The sequence below is a fragment of the Vipera berus genome (genome assembly GCF_964194415.1).
Source record: "Vipera berus genome assembly, chromosome: 1".
NCBI classification, from domain to species: Eukaryota; Metazoa; Chordata; class Lepidosauria; order Squamata; family Viperidae; genus Vipera; species Vipera berus.
In genome coordinates, this window is record NC_138202.1 from 79,559,288 (window position 1) to 79,575,647 (window position 16,360).

A 16,360-nucleotide genomic window follows, 5' to 3' on the forward strand; every position below is an offset into this window, starting at 1 on the left:
CTCTATCTGTCTGTCTGCAACATCTTGAAGCTTTCCCTCGCCGTATCCCTTTACAGCTTCCAAAAATGATAGGGGGGTTGCTTTTAACACATTGCTATAAAAATCACGTGCCTGGGCCACAGTAACCAGACGATGTCTTTTACCTTCATGCGTCACCACCAGTCCAACTGGAATCTCCCATCTAAACTTAATATCACATTTCTTAAGTTCCTGTACTAAAAATGCAAAATCTTTCCTTCTCCTTAAAATCTTCGGAGGAATCTCTTTTAAAACCAAGACTTCTTGCTCAGCCACTACCAGTTTAGTATCATAAGCAGCTTGAATGACTTCATCTCAAATTACTCTCTTTGTAAAATAGACCACCACACCTCTGGGTAACTTCCTTTGTCTTGCAATCCATGAATTTACATGAAAAATTTTGTCCATATTTCCCTCAATTTCAGATGCTGGCTGGCCCAATACCCCTTCCAGAGCCTCAGAAATCAGCTGCTTTAAATCTTCTTTACAGTTCTCCTTTAAACCCCTGATTCTAATAGCATACTGCATCTGATGATACTGAGCAAGGCTCAATTCTCCGTCCATTTTATCCCTTATATTTTCATTTTCTAATACCTTTGCTTCTAATATAGAGTTCTTTTGACTGAGATCCTTCACTTTTACATCCAGCTGTTGCACACATTCAGCTACAGATTCAATCATAGACAACATGTCCACCCTCATTGCTCTAAACTTCTCTTCCATCTTCTTCTCCAATTTCTCCATTTTCTCCTCCATTTTCTCCTCCAACTTTTTCAACTATTCATCCATCATGTCAGACATCAATTGTGAATGCTTTCCAAGAGCATCTTGTAAATCCTTAAGCATCAATGCTGGAGGAGGTGCAGGAGGAAGCAAAGCTTGCAATGAGGTCTGTTGCACCAGGGAAGACCCCGCACTCCGAAGAGCTTTAGAAGTTTTAGCCGCCATCTTCCCCCACTTTCACTTATTGCGCACTTTCACTTTAAAGCTATAAAATCCATTGAGCTAGAGAGTAAAGATAAGAGTCCACATCACCTTGACCTCCTGTACCGGTCTGCCTGCATCTTGATAATCAAAAGTATTTCCTTTTGGCAGGGGTGGTTGCTAACGCCTGGCTCTGCTCCATAAATCCCGGAGCAGGGGCGCTGCGCAGCTCGGAGCAACCCAGGCTTCAGGGGGGCTCAATCCTTCAGCCGCCCAAACTCTCAGCTCAGGCGGCCCCGGAGAGCTCAACCCCTACCTGGGGCCTCACCCCCTCCTCTTCTCCCGAGGAGGGGGCTTCAAATCCATCTAAACAGCTGATCGACGCTGTTTACGATGGAAAAACACAGCTGCGGAGCGGACAGCCCGAAGGCGGCTGTCTTCGGCGCCGCGTCGCCACCGGAAGTCCAAAGTATGGTCAACCTTTTTGTACGTAGTTTTCCCATTTATCTAAATCAAAGAGAGAAAGTGCCCAATTAAAGTGGGTGGCAATAACTTAGACAACTTGGAGTGATCTCAAAAGGGACAGCATAATAGGAAGTCAAGAATCAAATTCAACTTGAAAGAGACATTATTATTAAAAGAAAAAAAGATATATCTTTTTTTATACACCTGATGAAAGATTTCCTGCCAGAACCAATTTTCCTACACAAATTTGGGAATAGGCATGTGGAAAATATTAAGGCTTCCCCCACTATGAGGTGCAAGGGCTGATTAGTTCCACTCTCTCTAAGGCTGTTGATGAGAGCAAGCAAGACATAATATGATGTCACATAATGTCCATATTATGCGGGGAAGTAAACATTAGTAATCTGTTCTAAGTAGCAGTTGTAGTTGGCCATAATATGTAGGTCTGTCCGTAACACAGTTCACAGTTATATTAAAAGGTGATGTCCATCTTCTAGCTACTTTAGATATCTTCATTAACATTATAAAACTCTTGATGCATATGGCAAATGGTTTCACTTCTTTCTCATATGGGAGAGGAAAGTGTTTAGGAAGGCCATGTCCTAACACAGAGTAAGAGGGCATCCTTTGATAGCTAAACACATCAGTGCTGTGGAAGAAAAAAGTCACAACAGGCAGGACAATGGCACAAAGTGGGAAAGGACTCGCAGAGAATTCCCCTTTCTTCCCCCCCCCCCCGTTAGGATGGAATTTTCCTTGCTTTTAAAAATATGTTCAACCTCTTTTAGGTCATATAGTGGTTTTTGTTTTGGTTTTGCTAAATTCATGCAAGGGCTGAATTCCAAAAGTCCATCCATAACTTCTTGCAAATACAGAAAAATGTAGGTGCTGTATGAAGCCATTCCTTGGAAGATTGCTCCTTTATTCCTCCTTAAACTACATATATAAAGACCTGTGGTGGCCCAGTGGTTAGAATGCAGTATTGCAAGCTAATTCTGCCGAGTGCCAGCAGTGTGATTCTCACTGACTCAAGGTTGATTCAGCCTTCTATCCTTCTGAGGTTATAAAATGAGGACCCTGATTGTTGGGGGCAACATGCTGACTCTGTAAACCATTTAGAGAATGCTGTAAAGCACTGTGAAGCGATATACAAGTCTAAGTGCTATTGCTATTGCTATATTTACAACCATTTGGATTAACATTTCCAAACTGTGCCTGGAAATAGCCTGAAATCCAGCACAATAAACTAATAACTATGGATTATAATCTGAAGACCCCAAATGAAACTTCTCAATCGTTGTCTCTCTCTCTGTTTTTCTCAAAGTATGCCCAGATGTTTGTGAGTGTGTACATATAGTGGCTTGGCCTGTATAATTTATATAAATCAAATTTTCACTCTTACTTGATACAGAATCTGAATTATTTTAGTAAAAACAAATATGCCTATGAATAGATAATACACGAAGAAGCTTAACAAAGATCTGGGCTACAACAAATATGTTTGCACATATTAGTTAAGGCTCTGTTGAGAGAGTTAACCACAGGCATTTGTTGAAGTAACCCAGAAGTTGTCTGTGGTCAATAATAGTGAATTATCATTTTGCAAGGATTCACAAAAAAAAAATTCAGGATTTGCCAAATACAGAATCATGTACATGGTGGGACTAAACTGCGAATTTGCCTTGGATGCAGTTCTGGGATTCAGAAAATAACTTATTCAAATTAGGTTCCACTCCAAGTGAGATTTGGTGAACTTTCTGACTGACAAATACATGGTTGGTTAAAAGAGTATGTATGTGGTTTTGTTTGTGGTGGTTTCAGGGTTTAGTTTGTTAATTTTAGTCCCAAATTGCCCTCCAGGTAAATCGACCTCTTGCAATTAATTATGATAGGCTTTCAGAACCTTACAAAACAGGCTTTTTCTAAAGACTTCATCTCTACCACTTCTCTTTATGTTTCACCCCATTCATTTATACTGAAGGAAAGGGAAGATAAAGATGTTGGGGAGGGGAAGATATACAGTAACTGTTGTTGTTACCAAAAATGAAAAAAGGTAGTTCATGATAGTCTTCCAGCTTAGGGCAAGGGAGGACTTCAGAAATGGTCATTACACGACTAATGGACTCACCTACATCTTATGAGAGTTGAGTGAATTGCCCCATGGAGTGGATGGCTTCGTCAGCAATGTCCCCTGAACACCACTTCTGTGATTAGAAAATAGAGTTGTCAATCATACCATTCAATTCCAGTCTCTTCCAGCGTGTCCCACAGGGGTAGGCAAACTTGGCTCTTTTATGACTCGTGGACTTCAACTCTCAGAATTCTGGGAGTTGAAGTCCACGAGTCATAAAAGAGCCGAGGTTGTCTACCCCTGCACTATACTATAGCAATTTGCAGAATGTAGAAAGTGAAACTAAAAGTAGCATTGTTTGAGACTGGCTCTGTTTGTTTGCTCACTCTTGTTCAACAGACACAGCATCTGCCTTTCTGCAGTGTTACAAAGCACTGAATCGTAGATAAAAAGTTGTGATGATTTCCCCTTTGGTTTTAATGACTTTGGAAAGATTATGAAGCAATACCTTCAGAATATATAGGTATGCCTGAAATAAGCATCATGGCTGATTCAACCTGAGGATAGCTTTTCTAGTTTGTTTTTCATTAATGCACACGAATTTCCCATTTATGTAAGGAAAGAACGTCTGCTTATTGTTGACACTTCTGTTGGTGAAGCAGATGAAAGTTTTGTCTTTCTCCATCTTGGCGTCCTGAATATAAAAGGAAAGCCTTTGATCTTTTCCTTGCACATTCCAATAAGTATTGTTTCTGATGGAATCAAATGATGTTTTTGCACTGGCAGACCTCAACTCACAATCACAGTTGGGACCAGGATTTTTTGTTTGCTAAGCAAGGCGGCTGTAAAGTAAGTCGCGCCCAATTTTACAACCTTTTTTTTTTGCCATGGTTGTTAAGCAAATTACTACAATTAAGTAAGTGAATCTTATGGCTGTTAAGCAAATTGGGCTTCCCCTGTTGACACTGCGCATTTGGAAGCCTGCTAGGAAGTTAGCAAATTACATGATCCTCGGGATGCTGCATCGCTCATCAATGCCTGCTGGTTATCGAGTGCCAAATGTTGATGATCTGATGCTGTGATAGTCATTAAGGGTGAGGATTAGTTGTAAGCCACATTTTTCCAGTGTCCGTTGTAGCTTTGAATGGTTGCTAAATGAATGGTTGCCAGTCAAGGATTACCTGCACTTGGACTATAATCAGATTTCAACAGAATTAAAACACCATAAAAGGTAAAAATGCCCTAGCTTTGACCTCAAGTCCCAGCAATTAAATCAATATGCTGTTTTCTTGACAGCAGTTATGCTATGGCCATTTTCTGGAATGTTCTTTGATTTCCCAATCTAGACAACAACCTGGTATTCTCTGGACGTTTAGCATCCAAGCACAGATCTAGCCCAGTGTTCCAACCTAGCTGCTGAGACATAAAGTATTACAAATAGTTATCAAAGGGTGCAGAAAAAAGAGAACTTTGGGTGTTGGACTAGATTGTTTTCTCTTTTTTTAATTTTAGCAATCAATGTCACTTTTCTGGAAATGTTAGTAAAAAATTGAGAGGTATATACTGGTATAAAGGTAAAAGGTTCCCCCGCACATGCATGCTAGTCGTTTCCGACTCTAGGGGCCGGTGCTCATCTCCGTTTCAAAGCCGAAGAGCCAGCGCTTGTCCGAGGACGTCTCCGTGGTCATGTGGCCGGCATGACTAGATGCCAAAGGCACACGGAACGCTGTTACCTTCCCACCTACGGTCCCTATTTTTCTACTTGCGTTTTTACATGCTTTCGAACTGCTAGGTTGGCAGAAGCTGGGACAAGTAACAGGCGCTCACTCTGTTACACAGCACTCGGGATTCGACCCGCCAAACTGCCAACCATCTGATCAACAAGCTCAGCGTCCTAACCCACTGAGCCACCGCGTCCCTTATATACTGGTATAGGCTTTCACAATTGGTATCAATCAAGTAGTGATGAGGGACGCGGTGGCTCAGTGGGTTAGGACGCTGAGCTTGTCGATCAGAAGATCGGCAGTTTGGCGGGTCGAATCCCGAGTGCCGCGTAACAGAGTGAGCGCCTGTTACTCGTCCCAGCTTCTGCCAACCTAGCAGTTCGAAAGCACGTAAAAATGCAAGTAGAAAAATAGGGACCACTACGGTGGGAAGGTAACAGCGTTCCGTGCGCCTTTGGCGTCTAGTCATGCCGGCCACATGACCACGGAGACGTCCTCGGACAAGCGCTGGCTCTTCGGCTTTGAAACGGAGATGAGCACCGGCCCCTAGAGTCGGAAACGACTAGCACGCATGTGCGGGGGAACCTTTACCTTTACCTTTTTTTTAAGTAGTGATGAATGGCTAGGGTCTACTTTTCTAAACCATGGCTACTGAGCCCAAAAGCTCATCACTGCTTAACTGAGACGTATGTTTGTTAAAATGAAACAAAGGAAGAGATGAGGCGTTGACACTAATATCAAACCTAAGTCTAACCCTTTTTAGATCTCTGGACTAAACTTCAACAACTTTAAAAACTCAGATTTAGCCTGGACAGCCCCCCTTTCCCCCCACCTTTAATGTAATACAAAATCAACTGGGCTTATCTTTGAAAATTGAATTGCATATGAAAATTGTAGCACATATGAAAATTTAATTGTACATTGCTCTGTGACATGAGCTGTCTCCAAATTTGATATAAAATAAGTAAAATAAATTCCATCCTAATTGTAAACACTTAGGAGGGAGGGAGGATCTGTACTGCAAACGGGCAAAAAACCCAACCCCTAATTATTTTTCTACTAGTGGGGCATAATTTTACGTTCTTGATTCGATTGCCTTATCAGACTCCTCTTCTTTAGAGGTTAATTTTATATTACTTCCTTACATTAAAATGGGTTAAGTCAGCCATGCTGTGTCAAGAGGGTCTCCTATTCATTTTGCAGAACAGAACTGTGGCATCTGCTCCACAGACTTGCTCTCAACGCAGCACTGTGCTTCCTCAAATGCCTGATCATTCTGAAATGGAAAATTAGATCTTGGTTCCCTCTCCGATCAACCTTCTTAGAGGTCCAAGGTCAGCTTCATTCCTCTGAAAAGCTTAACCTGTGAATATGAAAGCGGCTTTGATATTTGGGTTGTGTTTTTTTTTTACACATATTGCCAGCACAAGCCTTCCCATCAAAAGTTGCCGTTAAGGTTTCTCCTCGCCTTTGGGCATGCCTGGATAGCCTAGAACAATTCTGAAGCATACATCATGCATATTCAGGAGGACCTTCGGGAATGGTTTACACTGACAGAGAGAAATGTGTTTGCCATCGATGGAGATGGGCACATCTGCATAGCATCTGTTCTGCTCCCCACTGAGAGCACCCTCTCTACCTGTTACCCGCTCCTTTTCACACAGCAGGGTCAGCATCCTGGACTCTGCATCTGCAGATCAAAGATACACGGGCTTGGCCAAGCCTGCAAGTGGCTGCCAGCTGGACTGTTTACAGGAGGGGTCAATGTCAATGTATGGTGAAGGCAAGGCAGTCTAGCTAGGGTGATAGATACTTTCAGCCCTATTGCTTAGGTTGTTTCCCCATCCCCCACCCCCAGCATCATCACCACACTCCCCTCCCGCCAGCATGCTCCCTGTTTGATCTTGTAGTCTTTCGGAGTTCCTGTCTTACTAGTAGGGAATCATCATCATCATTTCTGGTATAAAGCACAGGCCAGTTCCAGGCCAAAATAATTGCCATCGCTCAAAATGCTACAGCTGGCAGACAGTTGTACAAATGCAGCCCTAGCCATTACACACAAATGAGTGATGCTACTTGGATAAGCAACAAACCATCTCGTCTCCCCCGCCCGCCCGGGGAGGTCACTGAGATGCTCCTTGCCAACTTCAAGCAAGCAGAAGGAAATCTCTTCTCCGAGATCAAAGTGAGAGACTGGCAAGAATGGCTCCAGCACTTTAAAAGGGAAGTCAGACGCTAAAAATAGGAGAAGGGATGACGGAAAAGGGAACTGCTATTCTCTCCTATTATCAGTTCTAAAAAGGGATCGGGGGTGGGTGGGGGTGGGTGGGGGGGTGAGAAGAATACACAAAATGGCAAATAAAATAGGAATAATAGGAAAATAATACATGGGGACAGGGGAAAATATTCACTGAAATAAAACCTTTAGACATCTGCGTTTCATAACTGTCTAATGTTTCATGGTGATGTTTATTCATCTCTTGAGTTCTATTAAGAGGAGCAAACACACGTAAAGCAGACTAGAACCTAGAAATTTCACTTGTGCAAAGAAATGCCGGGATCTTTATTTGCTTATTATTATGATTTATTATAATTATTGACCTTTAAGTTATTACCGTTACATTACATGACATTATAACTCCACACTTGGCAACTTTAAGAGTTGTGGACTTCAACTCCCAGAATTCCCCAGGCAGCATTACTTTTAAAAATAAGAATTATAAGCACTGTATCATCTAGACTGAAATTAATCTTTTTAATAGCTGCAGCAAAGGATGAAAATCATGACAATTGATTAGAATCCTAATTCAACTCTTACTTCAGATTCTTTTCTGAGTATTGATAATTTAGCTTTATTATATGCATAAAGTATTACGACAATATCAGTGTTTCTAGGCTTAGAATCTTAAAACCTAAGAACTTTTTACTGTATGGGGAGCAGCCAGAGAGCTAGATATGGTAGAATTAACTGTAGATTCCTCTACTATGACATTGATGTTAGCCACCAATTTATATAGCTTGAAAAAGCTGTTTACTATTGCCTAAATCATGGGCAGCATATGTTAAATGTCATTTGCTGGAGAGCAACAGTAGGTGAGGAATGTTACTTTCTTGTCCATATGATAAATGTTTTAAATGTATCTTATATGTGAAATAGAATTCTAGCTTAAATAGACCTTTGGACTCTTCCAGCTCTCAACAGTAAATCACACATATGATAATTAAAATGTGAGCTACAGCCTACAACTAATCAACTTTTGGGAATGCACCGTTGTTCTGTTGGAGAGTAAATATTATTTGCTTTAATCTGGGTTTTGCAATTTGCATTCTGGTTCCTGTTTGGGTTTGGGGGGGTTGTTTTTTCCTGCATGAAATAGTAATAGCACTATTGTTACTATTAATTTTATTTAGCATGGGTCTGTACGTGCAGGAGAAATGCGAGATAAAAAATAGTGCTGTAACACATTACAGTCAACATAAAAACACCATATAAATGACATCATGTGAAAGGAAGGATATGATATGATATGATGGCATCAACTGGTGGAAGGTGGGAGCCGCCTATTAAGATAGGCAAGGAGATGGCAAAAGAACATTTTAGTTAACATAAACAAATTCAGGTCTCCAAAACAAGGTGAATTGTAATTTAAAGTACTGAAGAAAGGAGCAGAGAAGACTGTAGGACTGCCAACTTAATAATAATAATAATAATAATAATAATAATAATAATAATAATAATAATAATAATAATAATAATAATAATAATAATAATAATAATAATAATAATAATAATAATAATAATAATAATAATAATAATAATTGAGCCTTGGTGGAGCAGTGGGCTAATGCCTCCTTAAGTAACAACAGCTACCTGCAATTAGTGCAGGTTTGCATCCCACCAGGCTCAAGGTTGACTCAGCCTTCCATCCTTCCGAGGTAGGTAAAATGAGGACCCAGATTGTTGGGGGCAATAAGCTGACTTTGTAATAATGCCGCTTGGGGGTGTGTGTGTGAAAGCCCTACCAAGCAGGCATATACATAGAATGAAGGCTACTGCTAAGCTTGTAAGCCGCCCTGAGTCTTCGGAGAAGGGCGGGATATAAATGTAATAAAAATAAATAAATAAAATAATAATAATAATAATAATAATAATAATAATAATAATAATAATAATAATAATAATAATAATAATAATAATAATGAAGAAGAAGAAGAAGAAGAAGAAGAAGAAGAAGAAGAAGAAGAAGAAGAAGAAGAAGAAGAAGTTTAAGTTTAAGTTTATTAATATTTCTATACCGCCCTTCTCCCGAAGGACTCAGGGCGGTGTACAGGGCAAGAGTAAAACATAAAGTTACAAAAATTAAAAAGTTATTAAATACATGCCCATAAAAAACAATAAATACATTAATAAAACCCCCAATAAAATGATAATAAAAACCCCAGCAATCCCACCCTCAGGCCAGGCCGGCTTGTTCGAACAGGAACAAGAAGAAGAAGAAGAAGAAGAAGAAGAAGAAGAAGAAGAAGAAGAAGAAGAAGAAGAAGAAGAAGAAGAAGAAGAAGAAGAAGAAGAAGAAGAAGAAGAAGAAGAAGAAGAAGAAGAAGAAGAAGAAGAAGAAGAAGAAGAAGAAGAAGAAGAAAGGGACCTTGGAGGTCATCTAGTCCAACCCCCTGCTCAGGCAGGAAAGCCTATACCATTTCAGGCAAATGGCTGTCCAGTCTCTTCTTAAAAACTTCCAGTGTTGGAGCATTCACCACTTCTGGAGGCAGGTTGTTCCACTGGTTAATTGTTCTAATTCTGAAGAATGGCTACATCTACGAAGACTGAAGGAAAGGAAAGGTTGGATCTGTCTTGAAAAAAAAAGACTCTGTAAAGTACATCTCTTTTAACTTGATGTCTATACTGTGCAGGGTCCTCAAACAGATAATTAAATAACATATTTGTAAGCAGTTGGATAGGAATGCAATAGTTCACAAGACCCAGCACGGGCTTGTCACAAACAAGCCAGGCCAGATTAGTTTTAATTTCATTTTTGACAGAGCTATTAGCATAATGGATCAGGGAAATGTCATAGACATTATATATTCAGACTTCAGCAAGCATTCAACAAAGTATTTCGTGATGTGGTACCAGTCACTGCATATCTAAAAGGTTATCGTACTGAGAAGGGAATGGATTTGTGCTCTGTTGCCCCATAACTGTTCAACTGTTCCAGTTGAAACAATTGGAAAATAGATTCAGGCTTTATATTAGAAGGAATTTCTTGATGGTTCAAACTATCAATCAGTGAAAAAAATTGCCTCATGCAGTGGAGATTTTCATTCATTTCAAAGGACCCTGTGCTGAAGAAAGGATATGATTAGATGACCCTTGGGATCGCTTCTACTGCTAGATTTCAGGAGCAGCATTTTTCCCTCAAATTATTATTATATGGGTAATCTAAAATTAAATTAATTGTTTCATTTCTATATTCTACCTTCACCTGTATTGTTTTCAAGAGTTTTCCTTAATTGACTTTCTTCAGCAAAGATTCTTGGCTTTTCTTAATGTGATCAGTCAGACCATGCTTTTCTTTCACCACATTTGTAGAAGTCTTCTACCCCCTTCAGCTCTTGAACAAACATAGCCAATCAATATGACTTTTTTGGCTGCAAAGCATAGAGCCTGTCCATTTGGATTTTAAGTTATCATTACAATAGTATAGCTGTTCACAACAATGTGAAATCTCAGCTGCCAGTTCTTTAGCTAGTGTGGGCCTTCATATGCATCAAGTTCTCCCCAAGAACCTAGAATGTCACAATGTATTAGTTTAATAATATGGGTGGATCCCAGTAGTGTGTTTTTTGCAATTGACACGTGGAAATTTTTGTCAATGAGCAGTTTTTCTAACAGCTCTCCAAGATTTTTTGGCACGGGACCCAGTGTGCTGATAACCATTGGGACCGAGATGGCCGCTGTATGCCCTAATCTTTCGATTTCAATTTTCAAATCTTGATACTTTGTGATCTTCTTCAATTTTTTTTATCTTCAATTCTACCATGTCAATTATCTGTTCAACCCCAGTTACATCTGGTGCATTATAAGCCAAGACTTTAAATCAGTCTGTATTCAAAAATCCTACAATATTTTAATCTGTTCACTTTTTACTATTTCTTCAGGTCTATGTTCCCACTAGTTTTTCAGTACTGGTACAAGATCATTTTCAGAGATGTTCCAGTGAATCATTTTGGCAACTGTGTTATGTTGTTGTTTTGATCTTGCATGAGCTGCATATATGATCTACTATTTCTTGTGCTTTGGTGCACAATGTGCACCAAAATCATTTGCTGGTTTTCCAGTTCTGGCCTTGATTGCATTAATTCAAGTAGCTTGCTGTGAGCAGCCAAAATCAAGCCCTCAGTTTCTTTTTTTTAAAAGGTTCCAGTTTCTAAGCCATTGCCAGGTTTGATTTGTATTCCACCTTCCCTTCAATCCTTTGTAGACATTGACTATGTAATGTTTTTCCTTGCCAGCATCTGTTCAGGCTTTTATTTCATTATTTCAATATTCAATTTCCTGTACATTTAGTAAGTTCCAGTTTTTAATGTGCATCAATGTTTGTTATTGGCTGTCTCTTAGGTAATCAGCTAATGTATGCTTTTCTTCTTCGACAGCTTGTTTGACCTGAGGCAGAGGCCTCCATTTTATTGTTATGCCTTTGAATCAGTGCTGACTCCCGGTCACTCTCTGGACTAGTCCCCACCTGTTTTCATGGGAAGCTTTTTCTGAAGGCATACAATCTCACACTTTCTAGCCTGATGCCTTAATCACTACACCAAACTGGGTCTCTTCAAATTATTAACTAGCTAAACAAAATATTTGGAAGAGGTGGTTCATAGCATGATTGACGCACATCTCTTCAAATAGCTAAAGTAGCCTCATCATTGGAAGCCTTGAAACAACTACAGCTTGTTGCAATTCGCAGCTTATCCCCATATGCATGCAGAAACAACTATTTTGCTTTCCTTTCTGGAATGGATGGTTGCTTTAACGGTTCAAAGAAAGGTGCTTGATTTGTGCTTGTATGCAATGTAAAGCACCACTTTTAAATATGTGACACAATTGTACTTGTTTAAACCTTCTCAATGAACTGTCTATAGAAATATGGTACTGATGGCTTCTTCTCTGATGTGGATTTCTCGGTGCTGATCTCCTCAGGTTTGGTTTCAGAACCGAAGAGCAAAATGGAGAAAACGAGAACGATTTGGTCAAATGCAACAGGTTCGCACACATTTCTCCACTGCCTATGAGTTGCCTTTGCTAACTCGAGCAGAAAACTATGCCCAGGTAAGTGCTCTTCATCAACACACCTGTCCTGGACTTCTGTCAGTTTTATCAGAGGTTCTGTCATAAATCAGCTGAGGTTTTCTTAGGTCAAATGAGAGTTTAAGGTTCAAGAAATGAACATTTTAATTTTTCCTATTTGTAACAGTCATTTAATTATGTATTTATTGTTCATTACATTTGTTTGCCGCCCAGCTCACCACAAGGACAGTACTCCACAGTATGGAGAAGTACAGAGGTGATTTGGAGAGTATGTAAACCATTTGGTGTCCTCAGCTAATTGATTGATTGATTGATTGATTGATTGATTATGAGCCATCAAGCTGGTGTCAACTCTTAGCTATCATATAAATAGATTCCCCCCCATAATAACCTAGTCCTTCAGAACTTCCAAAAGTACACCCATTGTCACTGCAACTGAGTCCGTCCATCTTGCTGTTGGTTATCCTCTTCTTTCCTTTCACTCACGAAAAAGACCAAAATAAAGAAAAACAATTCAAAAAAGCATATTCTAATAAAAATATCTGAAAAGCATAAAAAGCTCTGAAGTTTTCAGAGGCACGTGTTAAGAAAGATTTCTGCAATCAGACTATGCATCAGGTGGTACCATTTGCCTGGTAAAAATTAAATGACCAAAAATAAAAGCCAGAACTGAGTTTTTGAAAAATAAATAAATCTGAAGGACAGCTTTCTGAAATAAAGGACCTATGATCACTGTAGTTCTATTTCATATTGTAAAAGAGATCGAATTGTCAGTATATAGAATAGAATAGAATAGAATAGAATAGAATAGAATAGAATAGAATAGAATAGAATAGAATAGAATAGAATAGAATAGAATAGAATAGAATAGAATAGAATAGAGCTGTAAGGGACCTTGGAGGTCTTCTAGTCCAGCCCCGTGCTCAAGCAGAAGAACTACACTGTCTTAGACAGGTGAATGTCCAGTCTCCTCTTAAAAATCTCCAGTGATGGAGCGCCCATGATTTCTGGGGGTAAGCTATTCCACTGGTTGATTGTCCTCACTGTCAGGAAGTTTCTCCTTAGTTCCAGGTTGCTTCTCTCTTTGATCAGTTTCCAACCATTATACATATATATATATAAGTATAATGGCATCGGGATTCTTGCCATTTTATGGAGCCTATTTTGATCACCTTTGAGTTTTAGCCTATTGCTCTCACAGTATCTGCCACTTATTTGTAACCCGCCAGAAGGAAAGGTCAGGGCAGAGCGAAAGCAAATGATGATGAAAGGCTGAGAAATCGAGGCCTGTTAGAAAACTGTGTTTTCCTACTTTCCATCTGGATCCTCTCCTCTGGCTTTCTTTCATCTTTCTTATGCTCTTCTCATCTTCACGCCTCCCTCTCTGCTTCCCCCCCTCCCTTTGGGCACGCTGAATCTGGACTTCCCCCATCCTTAGTTACTGTAGGAATATTTCCCTTTTACATATCCTTTTAAAAAAAAGGTGTAGTAGGCGCAAAGGAGTGCTGGAGTATGAATTTTGTTATAGTTTCTAAAGGATCGCTTAGCTTTTGCTATTCTTTTGCGGCAAAAACAACAGAGTTTTTTTGAGACCTGACTTGTTCATGTGTATTAACACATAATCTATTGTGGATCAAGGTCCACTTCATTAGATTGGTGGTGAGGTAAAAAGAACAAAAGGGAAGGAAATAAGAATGATGAACTCTCACCTCCCCAAACAACACTTCTATGCATTTATAAATACCAGGTAGTCCTCAGCTTACAACAGTTCATTTAGTGACTGTTCAAAGTTACAACAGCATTAAAAAAGAAAGTGAGCTATGATTGTTTTTCACACTCATGACCGTTGCAGCATCCCCAGGGTCACATGAACCAAATTCAGATGCTTGACAACAGACTCATATTTATGACGGTTGCAATGTCCAGAGGGGTCATGTGATTCCCTTTTGTGACCTTCTGACAAGTAAAGTCAATAGGGGAGGCAGATTCACTTAACAACCATGGCAAGAAAAGTTGTAAAATGGGGCAAAACTCACTTAACAAATGTTTCACTTAGCAACATAAATTTTGGGTTCAACTGTGGTCGTAACTCGAGGATTTCCTGTTCTCTCTTGTCAAAAGTATACTCCATGCTTCTGGAAAGCTGGAATCTCAGATCTCTTCTTCCATAAGCCTTCAAGGTCATCATACCCTATCTGTAGCCATACCCTAGCCACCCAGAGTCAGTTAGGTGAGATTGGCTGTGAAAAAATGTGATAAAAGGAAGGAAGGAGGGGAGGGAGGGAGGAAGGAAGGAAGGAAGGAAGGAAGGAAGGAAGATTTCCCCTCCCCCCTTGCTTTGGGGTAGAAGCTTGGTAGTTTCCACTGCCACCACTTACCCCCACAGAGTTTCTCACCAGTTGCCTCCTCATAACGTTGGTGTATGAGAAAAGTAAGTGATAAAAAGGTAAAATTTTAGTTTGGGTGGAGGGTGGGGAAATGGTTTTCCCTTCCTTGGGAGACAAGCCAATTTTAGAAGTGGGGAATGAAATCAGAATTTATTGCAAAAAAGAATAGCTTAAAATAGAAAATTTCCTCATTTAACTTTAAATACCCACAAGGCACACATTCAGTGGCGAAGGAGATGCAGTACCACACTATTCAGATTGTAAGAAAACAGCAGGTTGATATAAAAATGAAAAACCACAAAAGTGTAATGCCTCCAGCAGATCATAAGAAACTACTGGTCTACTACAAATAGGATTTTTCTGTCCAAAGTCTCAGCAAACAGATTGGAAGATTCCATTCACTGATTTATTTCCCAATATGTATGGCTGCCTAACTCTACAGCAACTCTGGGTGGCATGAACTATTAAAACATCTTGAAATAATAAAGAACAGAAAGAAATGACAAACGCCCAGGAAGAGTAAAACAAACACACCCATCAATCCAAAACATGCCACAAAAGGTCTTCTGGAACACACCTGAAGAACAGAATCTCAGGCTTTATACAGAAATGAAAAAGCAGAGAATACTGGTTTACCCCAAGCAAATCAAATGGCAGTTAAAGACATATCACATTTGTCTGGTCATTTATCTGTGTCAGGGTTCTTCAAACTTGGCCTTTTATGACTTGTGGACTTCAACTCCCAGAATTCCTCAGCCAGTGTGCCTGGCTGAGGAATTCTGGGAGTCGAAGTCCACAAGTCATAAAAGGGCCACGTTTGAAGACCCCTGATCTATTTCTTCCAACTGTAGTAGCTTTCTGAAGTGAAATAATCCTGTATTCTTTCTATACAAGTAGTCCTTGACTTACAACAAGGTCAAAGTTCAAAGTTACAGTAGCAACAAAGAAGTGACTTATGCTCATGTTTCATCTCCATGGTCATTTTTTCATTTAAAATTATTGTGCTATGTTTCCCTCAAAATAAGACCGGGTCTTATATTAATTTTCGCTCCAAAAGACGCATTAGGGCTTATTTTCCAGTTAGGTCTTATTTTTAGGGAAATATGGTACTAATTGCATCGGTCAGTCTGACAATCTTAACTGGGGCTTATTTTTGGAGCGGGGCTTCTATTACAGGTGTCCTGAGAAATCATGCTAGGGCTTATTTTCGGGTTGGGTCTTATTTTTGGAGAAACACGGCAGCATTCCCATGGTCACATGATCAAAATTTGAATGCTAACTCATATTTATGACCGTTGCTGTGTCCCAAGGTCATGCGATCTCCTTTTGCAACCTTCTGACCAGCAAAGTCAATGGGGAAGCCAGATTCGCTTAACAACCATGTTACTAACTTAAAAACTGCAGTGATTCACTTAACGACTGTGGCAAGAAAGGTCGTAAAACGGGGCAAAATTCATTTAACAAA

General features: G+C 39.8%; 1 protein-coding gene across 1 annotated transcript in view; it reads left to right on the forward strand.

The window, feature by feature from the left end:
- Positions 1–16,360, forward strand: part of ALX4 (ALX homeobox 4) — a gene marked incomplete at its 5' end in the record, with an annotated part of 73,292 nt that overhangs the window by 54,057 nt on the left and 2,875 nt on the right. The window contains one exon of the mRNA XM_081313919.1: positions 12,401–12,529. Coding sequence (XP_081170045.1) covers positions 12,401–12,529 — 129 coding nt within the window. The remainder of the gene's footprint in view (positions 1–12,400; positions 12,530–16,360) is intronic.